The sequence below is a fragment of the Rhinopithecus roxellana genome, chromosome 15, assembly GCF_007565055.1.
Source record: "Rhinopithecus roxellana isolate Shanxi Qingling chromosome 15, ASM756505v1, whole genome shotgun sequence".
Classification (NCBI taxonomy): Eukaryota; Metazoa; Chordata; class Mammalia; order Primates; family Cercopithecidae; genus Rhinopithecus; species Rhinopithecus roxellana.
In genome coordinates, this window is record NC_044563.1 from 54,181,546 (window position 1) to 54,200,609 (window position 19,064).

Sequence of the window (19,064 nt, forward strand, 5' to 3'; positions counted from 1 at the left end):
GAGGCCAAAGCAGGCACATCACTTGAGGCCAGGAGTTTGACACGAGCCTGGCCAACATGGTGATAACCCTGTCTCTACTGAAAATATAAAAATTAGCTGGGTGTGGTGGTAATCCCAGCTACCCTGATGGCTGAGGCATGAAAATCACTTGAACCAGGGAGGCAGAGGCTGCAGTGAGCTGAGATCACGCTGCTGCACCCCAGCCTGGGTGACAGAGTGAAACTCTGTCTCAAAATAAATCAATATAAGGAAAAAAATTATACTTCACTGAATTTTGGTGAATTTATCAACATTTACATTGTTTTCCACGTTTTGGCTGATTTGAATAATGCTGCTATGAATATTCACTTTCAAGTTTTTTGCTTAATATGTGTTTTCAGTTCTCTTGGATGTATACTAAGAATATTCACTTACAGATTTTTGCTTAATACATGTTTTCAATTCTCTTGGATGAATAGTAAGGAGCAGAATTTTGGCGTCATATGGTAATTAAGTGTTTAAGTTTTTAATAAAATTGTCATAAAATAGAGATAACATAAAATTTACTATGTCAGCCATTTTAAAACATACTGTTTAGTGACATTAAGTATATTCACAGAGTTGTGTGATCATCACCACCTTTCACTGACAGAGCTCTTTTTGTTTTGCACAAGTGAAACTCTATACCCATTAAACAGTAACTCCCCATCCCCTAGTCCCTAACAACCACCATTCTATATACTGTTTTTATAAATTTTTCTGCTGTAGGGATTTCATGTAAGTGGAATCATGCAATATTTGTCCTTTTGTGCCTAGCTTATTTTACTTAGCATAATGTCCTCAAAGTTCATCCACCTTGTAACATGTGTCAGGATTTTCTTCCTTTTTACAGCTGAATAATGTACCATTTAAGTAAATTGGAGAAATCATGCCCTTTTTCCACCGAAGTAAATGCTTCATATGTATTTAAAAAATACCCTTAAAAGGGTATCAATTACAGCATGCATCACTTAATAATGACATTTCAGTCAAGGATGGACTGCATATATGACAGTGTAATGTATATTAGTATATACAGTTTAACAGTCATATAACATAAGGTTATAATATTATATTTTTACTGTACTTTTTCTATGTGTAGATTATGTTTAGATACACAAATACTTACCATTATATTACAGTTGCCTACAGTATTCAGTACAGTAACATGTTGTACAGGTTTAAAGCTTAGGAGCATTAGGCTATATCATGTAGGCTAGATGTAGTAGGCTTTACAATCTGGGTTTGGGTAAGAACACTCTGATGTTGGCACAGTGATGAAATCACCTAATGATGCATTTATCAGAATGTATCCTTTTTGGTAGTTGATGCATGACTATATTTAGTTTTCATGTCTCTTTTGTTTTCCTTAATCTGAAAAGATCACTCAACCTTTCTTTGTCTTTTGTTACCTTGACATTTTTGAGAAGTGTAGGGCATTTATTTTGTAAAATGTCTTGCAATCTGGTTTCATCTGTTATTTTCAGTTTGGATTCAGCCAATGCATTCTGACAAGAATATAACAAATAATTTTGTGTCCCTCACAATGTATCATATCATGAGGCACAGATGACGTTTGACTCGTTGATGATGTTGCCTTTGATACTTGGCTAAGGTGGTGTCTGCCAGGTTTTGATTATAGAGTTATTTGATTCCCAAACTCAAAAATAGAATTGCCATATGATCCAGCAATTCACTTCTGGGGTATACCTCTCTAAGGGCTGCCATAACAAAATGCCACAGACTGGATGGCTTAAACAACAGAAATTGCTCACGTTTCTGAAGTCTAGAATCTAAGATCAAGGTGCTGGCAAATTCAGTTCCTAGTGAGGGCTCTCTACCTGGCTTAAAGACAACTGCCTACTCGCTGTGTTCTCTTGTGGCCTCTCCCCTGTACATGAGGAGAGAGAACTCTCATAAGGACACCAGTCCTATTGGATTAGAGTCCCATCCTTATGACCTCATTTAACCTTAATTACCTCCTGAAAGGCCCCATCTCCAAATGCAGTTATAATGTATTGCATTTCTTTTGTAACTATGACTATTGGGTCATGAGTTCCTTAAGGAAACTTACTTTTCCAAAGAAGACATATAGATGGCCAATAAGCCAATAAGAAAAGATGCTTAATATCACTAATCATTAATCATTAGGAAAAGAAAGTCAAAACCACAGTGTGATATCACTTCATACCCATTAGGATAGTTATTGCCAAAAAGAAAAAAGTATTAGCAAGGATTGGAACCCTTGTGCATTGATAGTAGTAGTGCAAAATGGTGCAGCCATTGTGAAAAACAGGATGGCAGTTCCCTAAAATTCATGGGTTGGAAGAATTAATATGTTAAAATGTCCATACTACCCAAAATGATCTACAGATTCAGTGTAATCCCTATCAAAATTCCAATATCATTTTTCACAGAAATAGAAAAAAAATCTTTAAAATTTGTATGAAACCACAAAAGACTGAATAGCCAAAACAATTTTGAACAAAAAGAACAAAGCCAGAGGCATTACATTCCCTGTTTTCAAAATATATTATAAAGCAGTTGTAGTCAAAACAACATGGTACTGGCATAAAAACAGTACCAAAGGAACAGGATAGAAAGCCCAGAAACAAACCCATGCATTTATGGTCAGCTGATTTTTGACAGTGGTGCCAGGAACACACACTGGGTAAAGGACAATCTGTTCAATAGATGATACTGGAAGAAGTGGTCTTTCATATGCAGGAGAATGAAATTAGACCCTTATGTCATATATATACTTGAACTGAGTGGATTAAAGACGTAAACAAAAGACCTGAAACTGCAAAACTGCTAGAAGAAAACACAGGGAAAGCTCTGTGGCATTGATCTGGGCAATGATTTTTTTGTGTGACTTTAAAAGAACAGGCAACCAACAGCAACAAAAAATAGACAAATGGGACTGTCTCAAACTAAATAGTTTCTTTTCTTTTTCTTTTTTTTTTTTTTTTGAGACGGAGTCTGGCTCTGTCGCCCAGGCTGGAGTGCGGTGGCCGGATCTCAGCTCACTGCAAGCTCCGCCTCCCAGGTTCACGCCATTCTCCTGCCTCCGCCTCCCAAGTAGCTGGGACTACAGGCGCCCGCCTCGTCGCCCGGCTAGTTTTTTGTATTCTTTAGTAGAGACGGGGTTTCACCGTATTAGCCAGGATGGTCTCGATTTCCTGACCTTGTGATCCGCCCGTCTCGGCCTCCCAAAGTGCTGGGATTACAGGCTTGAGCCACCGCGCCCGGCCAAGAAACTAAGTGAAGAGACATAGAGGTAAAAAAAAAAAAAAAAAAGTGTAAACCATATATCTGACAAGGGCTAATATCCAAAATATATAAGGAATTCAACTAAGTAGCAACAACAACAACAAAACCTGGCTATAAAAATGGGTAAAGGACCAGAACAGACGCTTCATACAGATGACCAACAGGTTCATGAAAAAGTGTGCAACATCACTAGTCATTGGGAAAATGCAGATTGCAGATTAAATGAGATATCACCTCACATCTATTAGAATGGTTTTTATAAAAAAGATGAACAATAACAAGTGTTGGCATGGGGAGACAAGGAAACCCTCGTACACTGTTGGCAAAGATGTAAATTAGTATAGCCATTTATGGAAAACAAGATGAAGGTCTCAAAAAACTAAAAATAGAACTAGCATGTGATCTAGCCATCCTACTTCTGGGTATATATCTAAAGGAATTGAAATCAGTATGTTGAAGGGATGCTTGCACTCCAGTGTTCATTGCATCAGTATTCACAATAGCCAGTGTATGGAATCAACCTGTTTATCAGCAGATGAATGGATAAAGAAGATGTGGTATATAACATGCAATGGAATACTATTCAGCCTTGTAAATGAAGGGGATCCTGTCATTCATGTCAACATGTATGAACCTTGAAGACATTATACTAAGTGACATAAGCCAAGCACAGAAAAACACATGCCACATGATCTCATTTATATGTATAATTTTAAAAAGTTAAAAAGTTGAACTCAAAGAGAGTAGAGTGACGATCACCAGAGGCTGGGAGCGGTAGTAAAGTGAGGGAGTGGGGAGTTGCTGGTCAAAGGTTACAAAGTTTCAACTCAACAGGAGGAATAGGAGGAATAGGTTTTGAGATCTATTACATAGCAGGTGACTATAGTCCACAATAATGTATATTTAAAAATAACTAAGAGGAGGGAGGTGCAGTGACTCACACCTGTAATCCCAACACTTTGTGAGGTCAAGGTGGGAGGGTTGCTTGAGCCCAGGAATTCAAGACCAGCCTGGGCAACGTGGCAAGACTCTGTCTCTACAAAAGTAAAAAAAGTAGCTGGGCATGGTGGCGTGCACCTGTAGTCTCAGGCTGAGTCAGGAGGATTGCTTGAACCCAGGAGTTCCAGGCTATGTGAGCTATAATCGTGCCACTACACTCCAGCCTAGGTGACAGAGGAAGACCTTGTCTCTTAAAAAACAACCTAAGTGAATATTTCAAATGTCTCACCACAAAAAATGATAGGTGATGGATATATGTTAATTAGCTTGATTTGATAATTCCACATTGCATACATGTATCAAAGTATCACATTTTATCCCATAAATATATATAATTATGACTATAATAATAAAATATTAAAATCAAAAATAATTTGTGGAGAGATACTTTGAGATTATGTAAATACGCTTTTCCTCATCAAACTTTACCCACTATTTTAGCAACTGTTATTAAATCTTGCCTGACTTTGTTATTACCATAAAAAGAGCTTGCCTCCCCTCCCTCCCTCTCTTCTCTTCTTCCTACTTTCCTTCCCTCCCTCCCTCCCTCCAGTCTCCCTTCCTCATTCCTTCCTCCTTCCTTCCATTCATCTCCTGTTTTATTTACTATGTTATACTATAATCATTATTTTTTGAAGTTTAAATGGTCTCTTTATAATAATTTTTAAATACAGGATGTTACTTTGTTGTATTCTTTGTATCACAGTAGGAAGAAAGTCATGCTTTTGGATACTTTTCAAAGTTCTTCTCATTTATCCTCTCCTTAATCATTTTACTTATTGGATAGCTAATCCTCATTTGAGAGACGAATAGACATAGTTCAAAGACTTGACAGGAAATTAATGCAGTTTTCTTGTGTAGTATTTGCACAACTGAAATTGAGGGTCTTCTGCTTTCTTTCCTATTTGTAAAGATTTTTCTGGGAGAACAAAGGTCTTGTTAAAAGAGGGTATCCATTAGAATCTGCATACAGAATACACCAAGTTGTCATCTGTCCTTAAAAACCATCCATATCAAGGATCACCTGAGTCCAAGAGTTTGAGACCAGTCTAGGCAATATGGCAACATTCCATTTCTACAAAAATTTTAAAAATTAGCCAGGTGTGATGGCACACACGTGTGGTCCCAGCTACTCAGGAGACTGAGGTGGGAATATCTCTTAAGCTTGTTAGGCCAAGGTTGCAGTGAATACTGATCGCCACACTGCACTCCAACCTGGGTGACAGAGCGAGACCCTTATCTCATAAGAAAAAAAAATCCGTATCGATGCTGAATGGGTCAGTATGTTATTTTTGTCTTATTCAACTTCATTCTCAGATTTTGTTGATATGCAGAACCATTTTTTTAAATATATAGCAAAATTGTAAACTAGTTTATTTTTATTTTTGGCATAAATTGGTCTATTATTGGGGATGTGGTTTGCTTACTTGCTCCATTAATATAAAAATGATGGCACTTCGATGGCCTGACAAAGTGTCTAACACCAAAGCAGCATCTGCAGATACTTAGCAGTTTTTTTTAATTAATAAGTTTTTATCCAACAGTATAAAGAAAAGCAGTTCTTGATGATAACCTTGATGCAAGAAGTGACCTGTAGGGGAAGGACATCATAAAACTGCAATTGTTTCCCTGACAGCATGAGACTCTCTTTTGGGCTAAGATTCAGTGTGCAGTAATACATTGATTGTGCATTATTGTTGCCTGGTTAACAGAAGCTGGAAGGATTTAGTTTGATGCTTGAAAATCAAAGTATTTGTAACAGAGGTGCAATCAACAGGTTAGTCATGAGAAATGATGTTTTTATGCTAAATATAAATAGTTCATTTGTTTTGTTTTTGTTTTTTAGGGGGCGCAGTTTGAGACAGAGTCTTGCTCTGTTGCTCAGGCTGGAGTGCAGTGGCATGATCTCGGCTCACTGAAACCTCCGCCTCCTGGGTTCAAGCAATTCTCTGGCCTCAGCCTCCTGAGTAGCTGGAATTACAGGTGTGTGCCACCATACTCGGCTATAAATTTTTTTTTTAAAGAAATGGGGCCTCGCTGTGTTGTTCAAGCTGGCCAAGTCCCATTCACTTTTCTCCAAACTAGTGACTCACTTTGAGAATCATGATCCTTTAGTGGGTAATGCGACCAGTTTCTTCAGACACGATTTTTTTTTTATAAAAAGAAAATGAAATATAAATATCAGAGTAAATCACAAGCTATAAGGTAAATATTGTTTTGTTAAACTTGGTGTATGTGTGTTTTTATGTACTGTGTTGCAATATTATGTATGTTTCTTACTTTGGATGTTAGTCAAAAGAAGTTTAAAATCCAGAGTTTTGTACCTTTTTTATTACCTCATGTACAATCTCATTTCTTCAAAGTATTTTTAATTTATGTTACTATATTATTCACATAGCTTGTTTTAGTAGCATTGGACTAGGGTAATGCAGGAGGAAAACTGATTATTAAAATTCCTGGTGAGAAGTGCTAGCATAAAAAATATTGATAGTACTAAATGTTGACAAGGATGTGGCACATCTAGAACACTTATGCAGCACTGGTGGAAGTGTAAATTAGTACAGCCATTATGGAAAACTATTTGGCAGTATCTTCTTTTTTGGAGGCAGTGTCTCACTCTGTCACCCAGGTTGGAGTGCAGTGGCATGATCACGGCTCACTGCAACCTCCACTTCCAAGGCTCAAAGGATCCTCCTATCTCAGCCTCCTGGGTAGCTGGGACTATAGGCATGTGCCAGCACACCCAGCTGATTTTTTTATTTTTTGGTAGAGATGGGATTTCACCATTTGCCCAGGGCGGTCTTGAACTCCTGGGCTCAAGTGATCCTCCTGCCTTGGCCTCCCAGAGTGCTGGCATTATAGGCATGAGCTGCTGTACGCAACTGGCAGTATCTTCTTAAGCTGAAGCATGTCTTGTTACCTATCAATTCTACTTCTACATATATATCCAACAAAAATGTGAACATGTACACCAAAAGCCACATACAAGAATAATCACAGTAGCATTATTCAAAATAGCCAAAGACTGGAAATAACTTAAATATTCATCAACAGAAAGGCTAAATAGATTTTCATGTGTTTACAAATGAATACTGTATAAGTAACAAGAATAAATGAGCCATTGCTATCTGCCATACCTTGCATAAATCTCACAAACATAATATTAAGCCACAGAAGCCAGATACTATTTGATTTCATAAAGTACAAAAATAAACAAATGAACTTATGTGTTAGAAGTCAGGATAGTAGCTATTTTTGGTGGTGGTGTGGTGAGTTAGTTGCTTGGAGGAGGAATGAGGGATATTTCTGGTGTGTTGGTTATATACTATTTAATCTGGGTGCTTGCTATATATGTGTATTTGTGAAAATTTATTGAGCTGTACACTTAAGATTTTTGCATATTTCTGTGGATATTAAAAGTTTTAAAAATTTATACATTTTTGTCTTGTTTTAAAATTTGAAAACAAGTAAAAGGCAATTCAGGGACGAATTTTAAAGTACTTACTCTATACAAGGCAAAGTACTAGCTATTGGGAATACAAAGATGAAAAACTAGGACTTTTATTTTCTAAGGACTCATGTTTTTTTTGAGAAGACACATACTCAAGTAACATGATGCTAGACAGACTGTCCTGAGAATATTGAGATCACCCCTAAGGTTGATGCAGTGCTTTTGTTTCTGGTTTTGTCTGTGTTTGTTAAGATATCTTAATCGTGTCCTTTTTTTCTTTTTCTTTTTTTTTTTTGATAGCATCTGACAGATACGTCTCATGGTGTAAGAAATAAGTGCCTGCAGTTACTTGGCAATCTTGGCTCTTTGGAGAAAAGTGTCAGAAAAGATGCAGAAGGCCTAGCTGCCAGAGATGTCCAGAAGATTATAGGGGATTACTTCAGTGACCAAGACCCACGTGTCAGAACAGCAGCTATAAAAGCCATGGTAAACGTGATTATGGAAACTAGTTGGGGCTAGTGTTCATTTTTGTTTTTTAAGTTTATAGCTAGTGCTGCCTTGGATACATTGTGAATCCTTCAGCATATACTTTCAGGAAGGTATTGGTGGTGGCCTCACAGAACTCAGTGACACACATCCCTGTATACAACTGTGCTTTTTTTTTTTTTTTGGCTTTCTCTGGTAGCTTTCATGTGTATTTATGAAACATGAAAAGCACGGTAGGAACCTGTTATAATTCCTTCGACTTGGAGGGATATGACTTGGTATAATATTATAATAGGGGGAGGTGGTGTTGATCATTTTTTCTTTAGCCTTCATATTATTATTTCATATTTTTCTAATGCCTTCTTGGGACAGTCCATGGGTTAGATTTATGAAATGCTCGAATGCTTCTCTTGAAAGGCGACAAGGTTTCTTATTTATATAGCACTGATTTTGGCTAAATGGAACCACGTTAGCCTGATACAGTAGGGGAAAATATGTGAGATTGTGGGGAGACATTGGAAATATTGCTCTTTTCCTCCCAAGCACTTAAGCTATATATTTATTATCTAGTTGCAGCTCCATGAAAGAGGACTGAAATTACACCAAACAATTTATAATCAGGTACCTTAAATGATTACTGTCTGGAAGGGGAGGAGGTATCGTGAAGCTGGGAGGGTGGCACACTGGTTCTCAGAATTTGAAAACTTAAGGACTTCGTTGGTTAATAGTGGCAGTGTTGATTGGGATGGATGTGAAGTCATATTCAAAACATACTTTTCAGGAAGAGAATGGAGGTTATGTAATTAAATAGCAGTAGTACCTATGAAAAGGACTTTTAGGAGGATTTACAACTCAGTATGAGTGTGAGAGTACCTGAAGAAAAGTGTAGCATTTAGAATAAGGAATGTGTTGGTCTTGCTGATCACTGTTTGGTTGGGCCATACATGAAGTCATTTCTGGGCACCACACTTCACAAACTAGAGTGTATCTGGAGAAGGGCGACCAAAACCATAGGATCATATAAAGAAAAGTCACATGAATGTAGTATTAGCGGTAAAGAAAGACATAATGAAGTTGTGGAAAAGCTGATTGAGGGCCTAACCAAAAGGCCTTACAAGGCTATATTTCTCTTGGAGAATAATTGACTGAATCTGGTAACAGGCAATCTAAATTCATGTTCAGAAATTAGGTTTTGTTAGTCTGCCAAGAGTGGTTTTATCTCTCATGGGAAGAAGATAATTAGCCAAACCCCTATCACGGATGTGTAAACCAAATTTATTCCTCTATTGAATGAAGTAGAATGGGTCCAGAATGCTTGTGGTGGGGTGACCATCGCCCTCTTTTTCTATAGGAAAACTATGCGGGAAGCCAGATAATTAAAGGAAACTTGGATAGTAAGGACTCAGAGGAAGGAAGGAATGTTAGTTGGCTGATTCAGATGTTTGGTGGCATAAGAGTAGTCTAAACAAGCAGTAATGAGAGCCTCAAGGGAGTGAGGTGGATTGATAGTGTAGGATTTAAGACATAAGGTAGAATTTGGTTCCTTAGTGAGTTCATGTTTGGGTGTGTTGAGTATAAAAGTTGGATGGGACATACATGAAGAGAATTCCATAAGTAGTTATAAAGGTCTGGAGATCAGGAGAAATCAGAGCTAAGGGTAGGTTATTCGGAGCCATCAGTATTTAGGGAGTATGGGGCTACCCAGAAAGAGTGAGTGGATTGAAATGGAGGCCAATTATTTCAGACCAAAGTAAACAGAAGTGTGTGCTTTGATTTTTACAGGTGGAGGGAAAAACCCATATTTGGTATTTGAGCCTGTGAAAATAGTACTGTGGGCTCCCAGCATGCTTTGCTGGGTTTGATGCTATTCTAGATGTTTTTATGCCGTCAGTCTGTGATTCTCCTTTCAGACATGGGGTAGGAGGGTGCATAGTCAGAATACAGCCAGAGCAGCTGACAGAGGTCAAGATTCATTGTTCGGCAAAGATTCAAGAAGTTAAAACCACACACAAGTATTTTACTGGGCATCCTTATCCAACCACCCTATCTTCACTTTGAAAATAGTTTAAACACTGCCTGAGAGGACACAGAGCTAATAGACTTTTGGAATTCTTCTTTGCAGGCCTGTAAATTGCTCTCTGATGACTATGAACAAGTGCGCAGTGCTGCAGTCCAGCTTATCTGGGTTGTCAGTCAGCTCTATCCTGAAAGGTCAGTGTGGGTGTAAGCTGACTCTTGTTGATTGTGAAGCCATTTTCCTCTCCTCTCACTGTGCAGAAAGCCCACTTCTAGAAAAGAAATGTTGGTTAGATTTTTGGAACGCAATGGGTAGTAAGGGGCTGAAAATCAGATTGCCTGGTCCTCATTTTTCATCTTGATAGGAACTTTCTGTACACCCTCGGAAAGATACTTCACTTCTTTGGTCCTAACGTTCTCATCCATAAGTGAAGAAATTGGAATATCTTTCTTAAATGGTTTTCAGTACTTTACAAAAAAATCTTTAAAATTGTTTGGGACCATTTTAGTTTGGTTTATGCCAAATGCCAGATAAAGATACCAGATGAGTTTGAGAATAGTGATCTCTTATGTACTGTTTTCCTGGTTAAAAACATTTTCACAGCAATTAAATTATTATTTTCACAGCGATTCTTTGAGGAGGTAGGCAATATTATTATATTTTATAAAATAGAATATTTTCTTTATATTTATTTATATTTTATTTATAAATATTTATAGAATATTTTATTTTTCCTCGTATAGGAAAAAGAGGTGTTTTTTCCTCTTCATTAAACTGCCAAAATTTGAAAACCAGAATGAATTAATAAACCTGTAGGAGTAGGCTCCATTTGTAGTGTTTTAGGACTTAGACACATACAAAGAAAAGTGCTAACTGGAAATTGTCTCTTTTTTTTAGGACTAGATTGACGAGTAAGTTTTATCTTGATTTATTCTGAGATTTACTGTATTTGTAGAAGTTCAGTCTGGGCACGGTGATGCCTGTAATCCCAGCACTTTGGGAGGCCAAGGTGGTGGATCACCTGAGGTCAGGAGTTCGAGAGCAGCCTGGCCAACATGGTGAAACCTCGTCTCTACTAAAAATAAAAATATTAGCCAGGCATGGTGGCATACACCTGTAATCCCAGCTACTAGGGAGGCTGAGGCAGGAGAATTGCTTGGACCCGGGAGGTGGAGATTGCACTGAGCTGAGATCATACCACTGTACTCCAACCTGGGTGACAGAGCAAGACACTCTCTCTCAAAAAAAAAAAGAAGTTCAGTTATAGGAGATAATAAGCTTAAGGATATGAAATATTTGGTGGAAGCTAGTTTTTGATAACTTCATAAATCTTTGAACCTTTGGTGGGTTACATGCTTTTTTTTTTTTTTTAAAGGCAGAGTCTTGCCCTGTGGCCCAGGCTGGAGTGCAGTGATGTGATCTCAACTTACTGCAACCTCCATCTCCTGGGTTGAAGCAGTTCTCGTGCCTGAGCCTCCCAAGTAGCTGAAATTACAGGTGCACACCACCACACCTGGCTCATTTTATGTATTTTTAGTAGAGATGTGGTTTTGTCATGTTGGCTAGGCTTGTCTCAAGCTCCTGGCTTCAGGTAATCTGCCTGCCTCAGTATCTCAATGTGCTGGGATTACAGGTATGAACCACCACACCTGGCTGACGCTTTGGTGGGTTACACACTTTTATTCAATACATTGAAAATTTGCACCTGGGTGCAGTGGCTCACCCCTGTAATCCCAGCACTCTGGGAGGCTAAGGCGGGTGGATTGCTTGATCTCAGGAGTTTGAGGTCAGCCTGGGCAACATGGTGAACCATTTCTACTAAAAATATACAAAAGTAGCTGGGTGTGGTGGCATGCTTTTGTAGTCCCAGCTACTCAGGAGAGTAAACTGGGAGGACCACCTGAGCCCAGGAAGTTGACACTGCGGTGAGCAGTGATCATGCCACTGCACTCCAGCCTGGGTGACAGAAGTGAGACCCTGTCTCAAAAAAAAAAAAAAAAAAAAAAAAAAAAAAGCATAATTTGCAATGCAACTGAAAGAGTTGGTTTTTACTCCCAGAGTGATTTGTTTATTCTGAACTGTATTTAATCATTCTAGGATTTGAACTATTCAGTTATCATTTTCGTGTGTGTCAGTCTTCATTGACTGTTCTCAGTTTATTGAGCCTGCAGCCTTACCTACTTATGTATTTATTTGTTTATTATTATTATTTTTTGAGATAGAGTCTCGCTCTGTTGTCCAGTCTGGAGTGCAGTGGCACTATCTCGGATCACTGTAACCTCCACCTTCCAGGTTCAAGTGATTCTCCTGCCTCAGCCTCCTGAGTAGCTGGGATTACAGGCATGTGTCACCACACCCGGCTAATTTTTATATTTTTAGGAGAGAGGGGGGTTTCACCATGTTGGCCAGGCTGGTCTCGAACTCATGACCTCAAGTTATCCACCTGCCTCAGACTCCAAAAGTGCTGGGATTACAGGCATGAGCCACTGTGCCCAGACTGTATTTATTTTTTGAGATAGGGTCTTGCTCTGTCACCCAGACTGGAGTGCCGTGGTGTGATCTCAGCTCACTTCTACCTTCACCTCCAGAGCTAGTTATCTTCCCACTTCAGCCTCCCAAATAGCTGGGACTATTGGCACATGCCACCATGCCTAGCTAATTTTTGTATTTTTTTTGTAGAGATGAGGTTTTGCCATGTTGCTCAGGCTGGTCTTAAACTCTTGGGCTCAAGCAGTCTACCTGCCTGGGCCTCCCAAAGTGCTGGATTATAGATGTGAGCCACTGTGCCTGGCCTGAGCCTGCAGACTTAGGATCATGTTTTGTTCTAAGTGATTTCATTTATTTTCTTTTAATTTAGCATTGTCCCAATTCCTTCCTCTAATGAAGAAATACGCTTAGTTGATGATGCGTTTGGAAAAATTTGTCACATGGTCAGTGATGGCTCTTGGGTGGTTCGTGTTCAGGCAGCAAAACTGTTGGTAAGTTATACTTTTTATGTATGTATGTATGCGTGTATGTATTTATTTATTTTCTTTTATGTAGAAATAGGGCCTTTGTGGCCCAGGTTGGTCTCAAACTCTTGGCCTCAAGCAATCCTCCTGCCTCAGCCTCCCAAAAGACTGGGATTATAGGCCAGGTGTGGTGGCTCACACCTGTAATTCCAGCACTTTGGGAGGCCAAGGCGGGCAGATCACGAGGTCAGGAGATTGAGATCATCCTGACCAACATGGTGAAATCCCGTCCCCACTAAAAATACAAAAATTAGCTGGGCATGGTGGTGCACTCCTGTAATCCCAGCTACTCGGGAGGCTGAGGCAGGGGAATCGCTTGAACCCGGGAGGCAGACGTTGCAGTGAGCCGAGATCACGCCACTGCACTCCAGCCTGGCGTCAAGGGGGAGACTCTCGTCTCAAAAAAAAAAAAAAAAAAAAAAAAGACGGAGATTATAGATGTGAGCCATTATACCCAGCCAATAATTCTTTTTTTAAATGAACACATTGCTCATTAAGTTTTTACAAACATTTTGAGAAACTACAAGATGGGGCAGTGTGACCTGAATTTAAAACCCCAGAATTTCTTTTTCTTTTTCTTTTCTTGAGACAGGGTCTTACTCTGTTGCTCAGGCAGGAGTGCAGTGGTGCAATCACAGCTCACTGCAGCTTTGACCTGCCAGGCTCAAGCGATCCCTCCACCTGAGCCTCCTGAGTAGCTGGGACTACAGGCATGTGCCACCCTGCCTGGCTAATTTGTATTTTTTGTAGAGATGGGGTCTTGCTTTGTGCCCAGGCTGGTCTTGAATTCCTAGGCTCAAGTGATCCTTCTGCCTTGGCCTCCCAAATTGTTGGGATTACAGGTTTAAGCCACTATTCCCAGTCCCAGAATTTCTTAATATAGAAAGAAATAGTTCACTCTCCTGTAGAGAAATAGCCTTTTAGAACTAGAAAGAATCTTAAAACATAATTCTGTTAACCATTCTATTAACCCTATTAGGAACTGAGATAGCCAGAGCCTAGAGAAAAAGGAAAATAATTTAAAAAAAAGTTTTTCCCATTTATTAAGCACTTGTTATGTCCTAGTTCAGGAGGCTCATACCCCTGGGCTGTGGACCAGTTCTGGTCCATGGCTTGTTAGGAACCAGGCCACACAGCAGGAGGTGAGTGGTGGGAGAGCAAGCATTACTGCCTGAGCTCTGCCTACTGTCAGATCAGCAGCTGCATTAGATTATCATAGGAGTGTGAACCCTATTGTGAACTGAGCATGTGCGGGATCTAGGTTTCATGCTCCTTGTGAGAATCTAATGCCTGATGATCTGAGCTGGAACAGTTTCATCCCAAAACCACCCCGCTCCACCACTCTCTCTGATTTCTTCCATGAAACTGAACCCTGGTGCCAAAAAGGTAGGGGACTGCTATCTTAGATAATTTGAAGGAGGCCCTTTACATACATTTTCTCATTACAGTAATCCTGCAAGATAGGTGCCATTATCCAGCTGAGGCATGGTGGCTCATGCCCATAATCCTGGCACTTTAGGAGGCCGAGGTGGGTGGGTCACTGGAGCCCAGGAGTTCAAGACCAGCCTGGGCAACACAGCAAGACCCCATCTCTATTTTTTAAAAAATTAAAAAAATGTTTTTTAAATGCTGTTACCATTTTCTAGATGAGAAAACTGAGGCTCTGAGGAGTTAAGTAAATTATCCAGCTTATACAGACAGAAAATTGTAGAAGATCAGATCCTGATCTTGTGACTTTTAGCCTGGTACTTTTCTAGTGTTTTCTTTTTGAGGACTCAGCACGTTTATTAAAAATTTTTAACTTTTGTGGCTCACGCCTGTAATCCCAGCACTTTGGGAGGCCGAGGTGGGCGGATCACGAGGTCAAGAGATTGAGACCATCCTGGCCAACATGGTGAAACCCCGTCTCGACTAAAAATTCAAAAATTAGCTGGGCATGGTGGCGCACGCCTGTAGTCCTAGCTACTCGGGAAGCTGAGGCAGGAGAATTGCTTGAACCCGGGAGGCAGAGGTTGTAGTGAGCCTAGATCGTGCCACTGCACTCCAGCCTAGCGACAGAGTGAGACTCCATCTAAAAAAAAAAAAAAAAATTAACTTTTGGGCTGAGATGCAGTGGCTCACACCTGTCATCCTAGCACTTTGGGAGGCTGAAGCAGGCAAATCACTTGAGGTCAGGAGTTCGAGACCAGCCTGGCCAACATGGTGAAACCGCGTCTTTACTAAAAATACAAAAACTAGCCTGGTGTGGTGACACACACCTGTAGTCCCAGCTATTCTGGAGGCTGAGGTGGGAGGATCACTTGAACCTGGGAGGCGGGGGTTGCAGTGAGCCGAGATTGTGCCATTGCACTCCAGCCTATGCGACAGAGCGAGACCCTGTCTCAAAAAAAAAAAAGTTATTTAACTTTTAAGGGATAAAATTGTCTTGTAATAGAGTGTTGACCTAATAACCTTATTTTATATCTGTGTTACCTTGTATATGTCACTTGATATTAGTCTCAGTTTTCTCATCTGTTAAGTGGGGTTCTAATATCTCTCATATTTACCTGATAGTGTTGTCATGATGCTCAAATGAGATATAGTCTATGAAAATGTTTATAAACTAAAAAGTATTATACTATGTAGGATGGGTGGGGGCACAGTGTATAAATATATGTATGTGTAAGTATCTATAAAAAATTGTATACATGTCACAGCAGGAAAATCTGTGATTCTTTTTGGACACTTCCCCTTTGAGTGCCCCCAGCCCTGCCACTCTTGGTGAGATTGTTGGTTGAATGCTTTGTATTTGACTGTACTGGACACTGATCTGGTGATAGTTTTAGTCCTGTGACCAGTATTTATGGGAGTATTTGCTGAAACCTGTGTGAAGCGTTTTCATGAAATATAGTAGTAATGGATGATTGGAGTATTTCCAATCTTGTGCATAGTAGAGTTAAACAAGCTAGCTGTTACTGATTTTATTTCTGAATTCATATTTTAAAACTTTCTAAATTCAGAACAATCTAATCATTCATCAAATCCTTTCATTCAACATTTACAGAGGATCTACAATGAACTCTAGGTGGGAGTGGGGAGGAGAAAGATGTTTTAGAGGAATGAATTAATGATATAGTTTTACCTGAGTAGGCAGTTTTAAAAAGTAATCCTTAAAGTAAGAATCATTCAAAATTTTCAGTTTTGTACTCTATAGGATCTGAAATTTATTTGCATAAAGTTGTGTGTATAACGTGTATATTGAAAGGATTTCTACTTGAATGACTCTAAATTGAGTGACATGCCTTGTGTTATAATTTCCTGTTAAATCTGAACAGCTTCAAATTATATAAGTAATTATGTTTGTATCAGAAATAATAATCATTCTAATCTTGCTGATAATAATAATAATGACTACTATGTATAGAGTTTCTGGCCTACTGAGGCATTTTTAGTCATACATACACACGTGAATACACACACATTCACACATAAACATTAACCCACTTCTTTATATACAAGCACACATTCCTAACTCATTTGCTTACTTTTGCAAGTAATTTTTAATCTTTTTAAACTTTCTGAGGTAAATATATTACTCATAAATAACAAAATTAAAATTTAGGAATGTGGTATAATTTGTCTAAGACCACACAGATAGTAAATGACAGATGAGGACTTCAAACCTCATAATCTAAAGTCCATGTATAATCCTTTCCTGGTGAGCATCCAGTTACACATTGGGATTGGCCAGTTAAGGCCCTGCTGGTTTATTAGTATCTCTGTGCAAGGTAAGAGGTAAAGCTGCCCTACTCCAGCTCTCCAGTAGATAAATTTGTGATCAAGTGATTTGTGTATAATCTTTAATTAAAAATTAAGTAATTTTAAAAGATTGACGCATTGTAATTGTGTATATTTATGGGGCACAAGTTGATGTTTTGATATACATCTATGTTGAATATTAATCCAATCAGGATAGTTAGTATAGTTATCACCTCATATATTTATCATTTCTTTGTCATGAGAACTTTCAACAACCTCTCTTACAGCTATTTTGTAATATACAATGTTTTACTCTTTATCATAGTCACCCTTACGTGCAGTTGAACACCAGAATTTATTCCTCCTAATTGTGACTTTGTGTCCATTGTCCAGTCCCTTCCCATTCTCTCCTACTCCCTCCCCTCCCCAGTGTCTGGTAACCACTGTTATACTCTCTGCCTCTACGATATCAATTTAAAAAAAAAAAAACTTTAAGTTCTGGGATACATGTGCAGAAAGTTCAGGTTTGTTACCTAGGTATACATGTGCCATGGTGGTTTGCTGCACCCATAACCTGTCATCTACATTAGGTATTTCTCCTAATGCTATCCCTCCCCCGGCCCCTCACCCTCTGACAGTCCTTGGTGTATGATGTTTCCCTCCTTGTGTCCATATGTTCACATTGTTCAGCTCTCACTTATGAGTAAGAACATGCAGTATTTGGTTTTCTGTTCTTGTGTTAGTTTGCTGAGAATGATGGTTTCCAGCTTCATCCATGTCCCTGCAAAGAACATGAATTCATCCTTTTTTATGGCTGCATAGTATTCCATGGTGTGTTATGTGTCACATTTTCTTTATCCAGTCTATCATTGATGGGCATTTGGGTTGGTTCCAAGTCTTTGCTATTGTGAACAGTGCTGCGATAAACATACGTGTGCATGTGTTTTTATAGTAGAACGATTTATAATCCTTTAGGTATATACCCAGTCATGGGATTGCTGGGTCAAATGGTATTTCTGGTTCTAGATCCTTGAGGAATGGCCACACTGTCTTCCACAATGGCTGAACTAATTTACACTCCCACCAACAGTGTAAAAGCGTTCCTATTTCTCCACATCCTCTCCAGCGTCTGTTGTTTCCTGACTTTTTAACGATCGCCATTCTAACTGGTGTGAGATGGTATCTCATTGTGGTTTTGATTTGCATTTCTCTAATGACCAGTGATGATGAGCTTTTTTTCATATGTTTGTTGGTCGCATAAATGTCTTCTTTTGAGAAGTGTCTGTTCATATCCTTCGGCCACTTTTTGATGGGGTTTTTTTTTTTTTTTTGTAAATTTGTTTAAGTTCCTTGTAGATTCTGGATATTAGCTCTTTGTCAGATGGATAGATTGCAGAAATTTTCTCCCATTCTGTAGGTTGCCTGTTCACTCTCATGATAGTTTTTTTTTTTTTTTTTGCTGTGCAGAAGCTCTTTAGTTTAAGTAGATCCCATTTGTCAATTTTGGCTTTGTTGCCATTGCTTTTGGTGGTTTAGTCATGAAGTCTTTGCTCATGCCTGTGTCCTGAATGGTATTGCCTAGGTTTTTTTCTAGGGTTTTTACGGTTTTAGGTCTTATGTTTAAGTCTTAGATCGTGCAGTATTTGTCTTTGTGTGTCTGGCTTATTTCACTTTACATGATGTCCTCCAGGTTTATCGATGTTGCAAATTACAAGATTTTATTTATTTACTTTTTCTTCTTTAAGTCAGGGTCTTGCTCTGTTGCCTAGGCTGGAGTGCAGTTCCACGATGGCACAATCATAACTCACAGCAACCTCAAACTCCTGGGGACTCCAGCCTGGACAACAGTGAAACTGCCTCTAAAAAAAGTTAAAAACTAGGTTGTTCTTTTTTGATGTAGCTATTTATTGCTGTGCACTTCTCTCTTAAACTGCTTTTGTTGCATACTGTCGATTTTGGTATATGTTTTAATTCTTGCTTGTAAAGTATGTTTCTTCTAGGCAATGTGTACTTAGATTTTGTGTTTTAATCTATTCAGCCAATGTATACCTTTTTTTTTTTTCTTTCTTGC

The 19,064-nt window shown here is 39.0% G+C and overlaps 1 protein-coding gene across 3 annotated transcripts in view; it reads left to right on the forward strand.

Annotated features, from left to right (window-relative positions):
- INTS4 (integrator complex subunit 4) overlaps positions 1-19,064 on the forward strand; it is a 108,555-nt gene that overhangs the window by 22,384 nt on the left and 67,107 nt on the right. For all 3 annotated transcript variants that reach the window (XM_010365777.2, XM_010365776.2, XM_030918245.1), the window contains 4 exons: positions 8,042-8,227; positions 8,798-8,848; positions 10,350-10,438; positions 13,102-13,222. In XM_010365777.2, the coding sequence (XP_010364079.1) occupies positions 8,042-8,227; positions 8,798-8,848; positions 10,350-10,438; positions 13,102-13,222 (447 nt within the window). The remainder of the gene's footprint in view (positions 1-8,041; positions 8,228-8,797; positions 8,849-10,349; positions 10,439-13,101; positions 13,223-19,064) is intronic.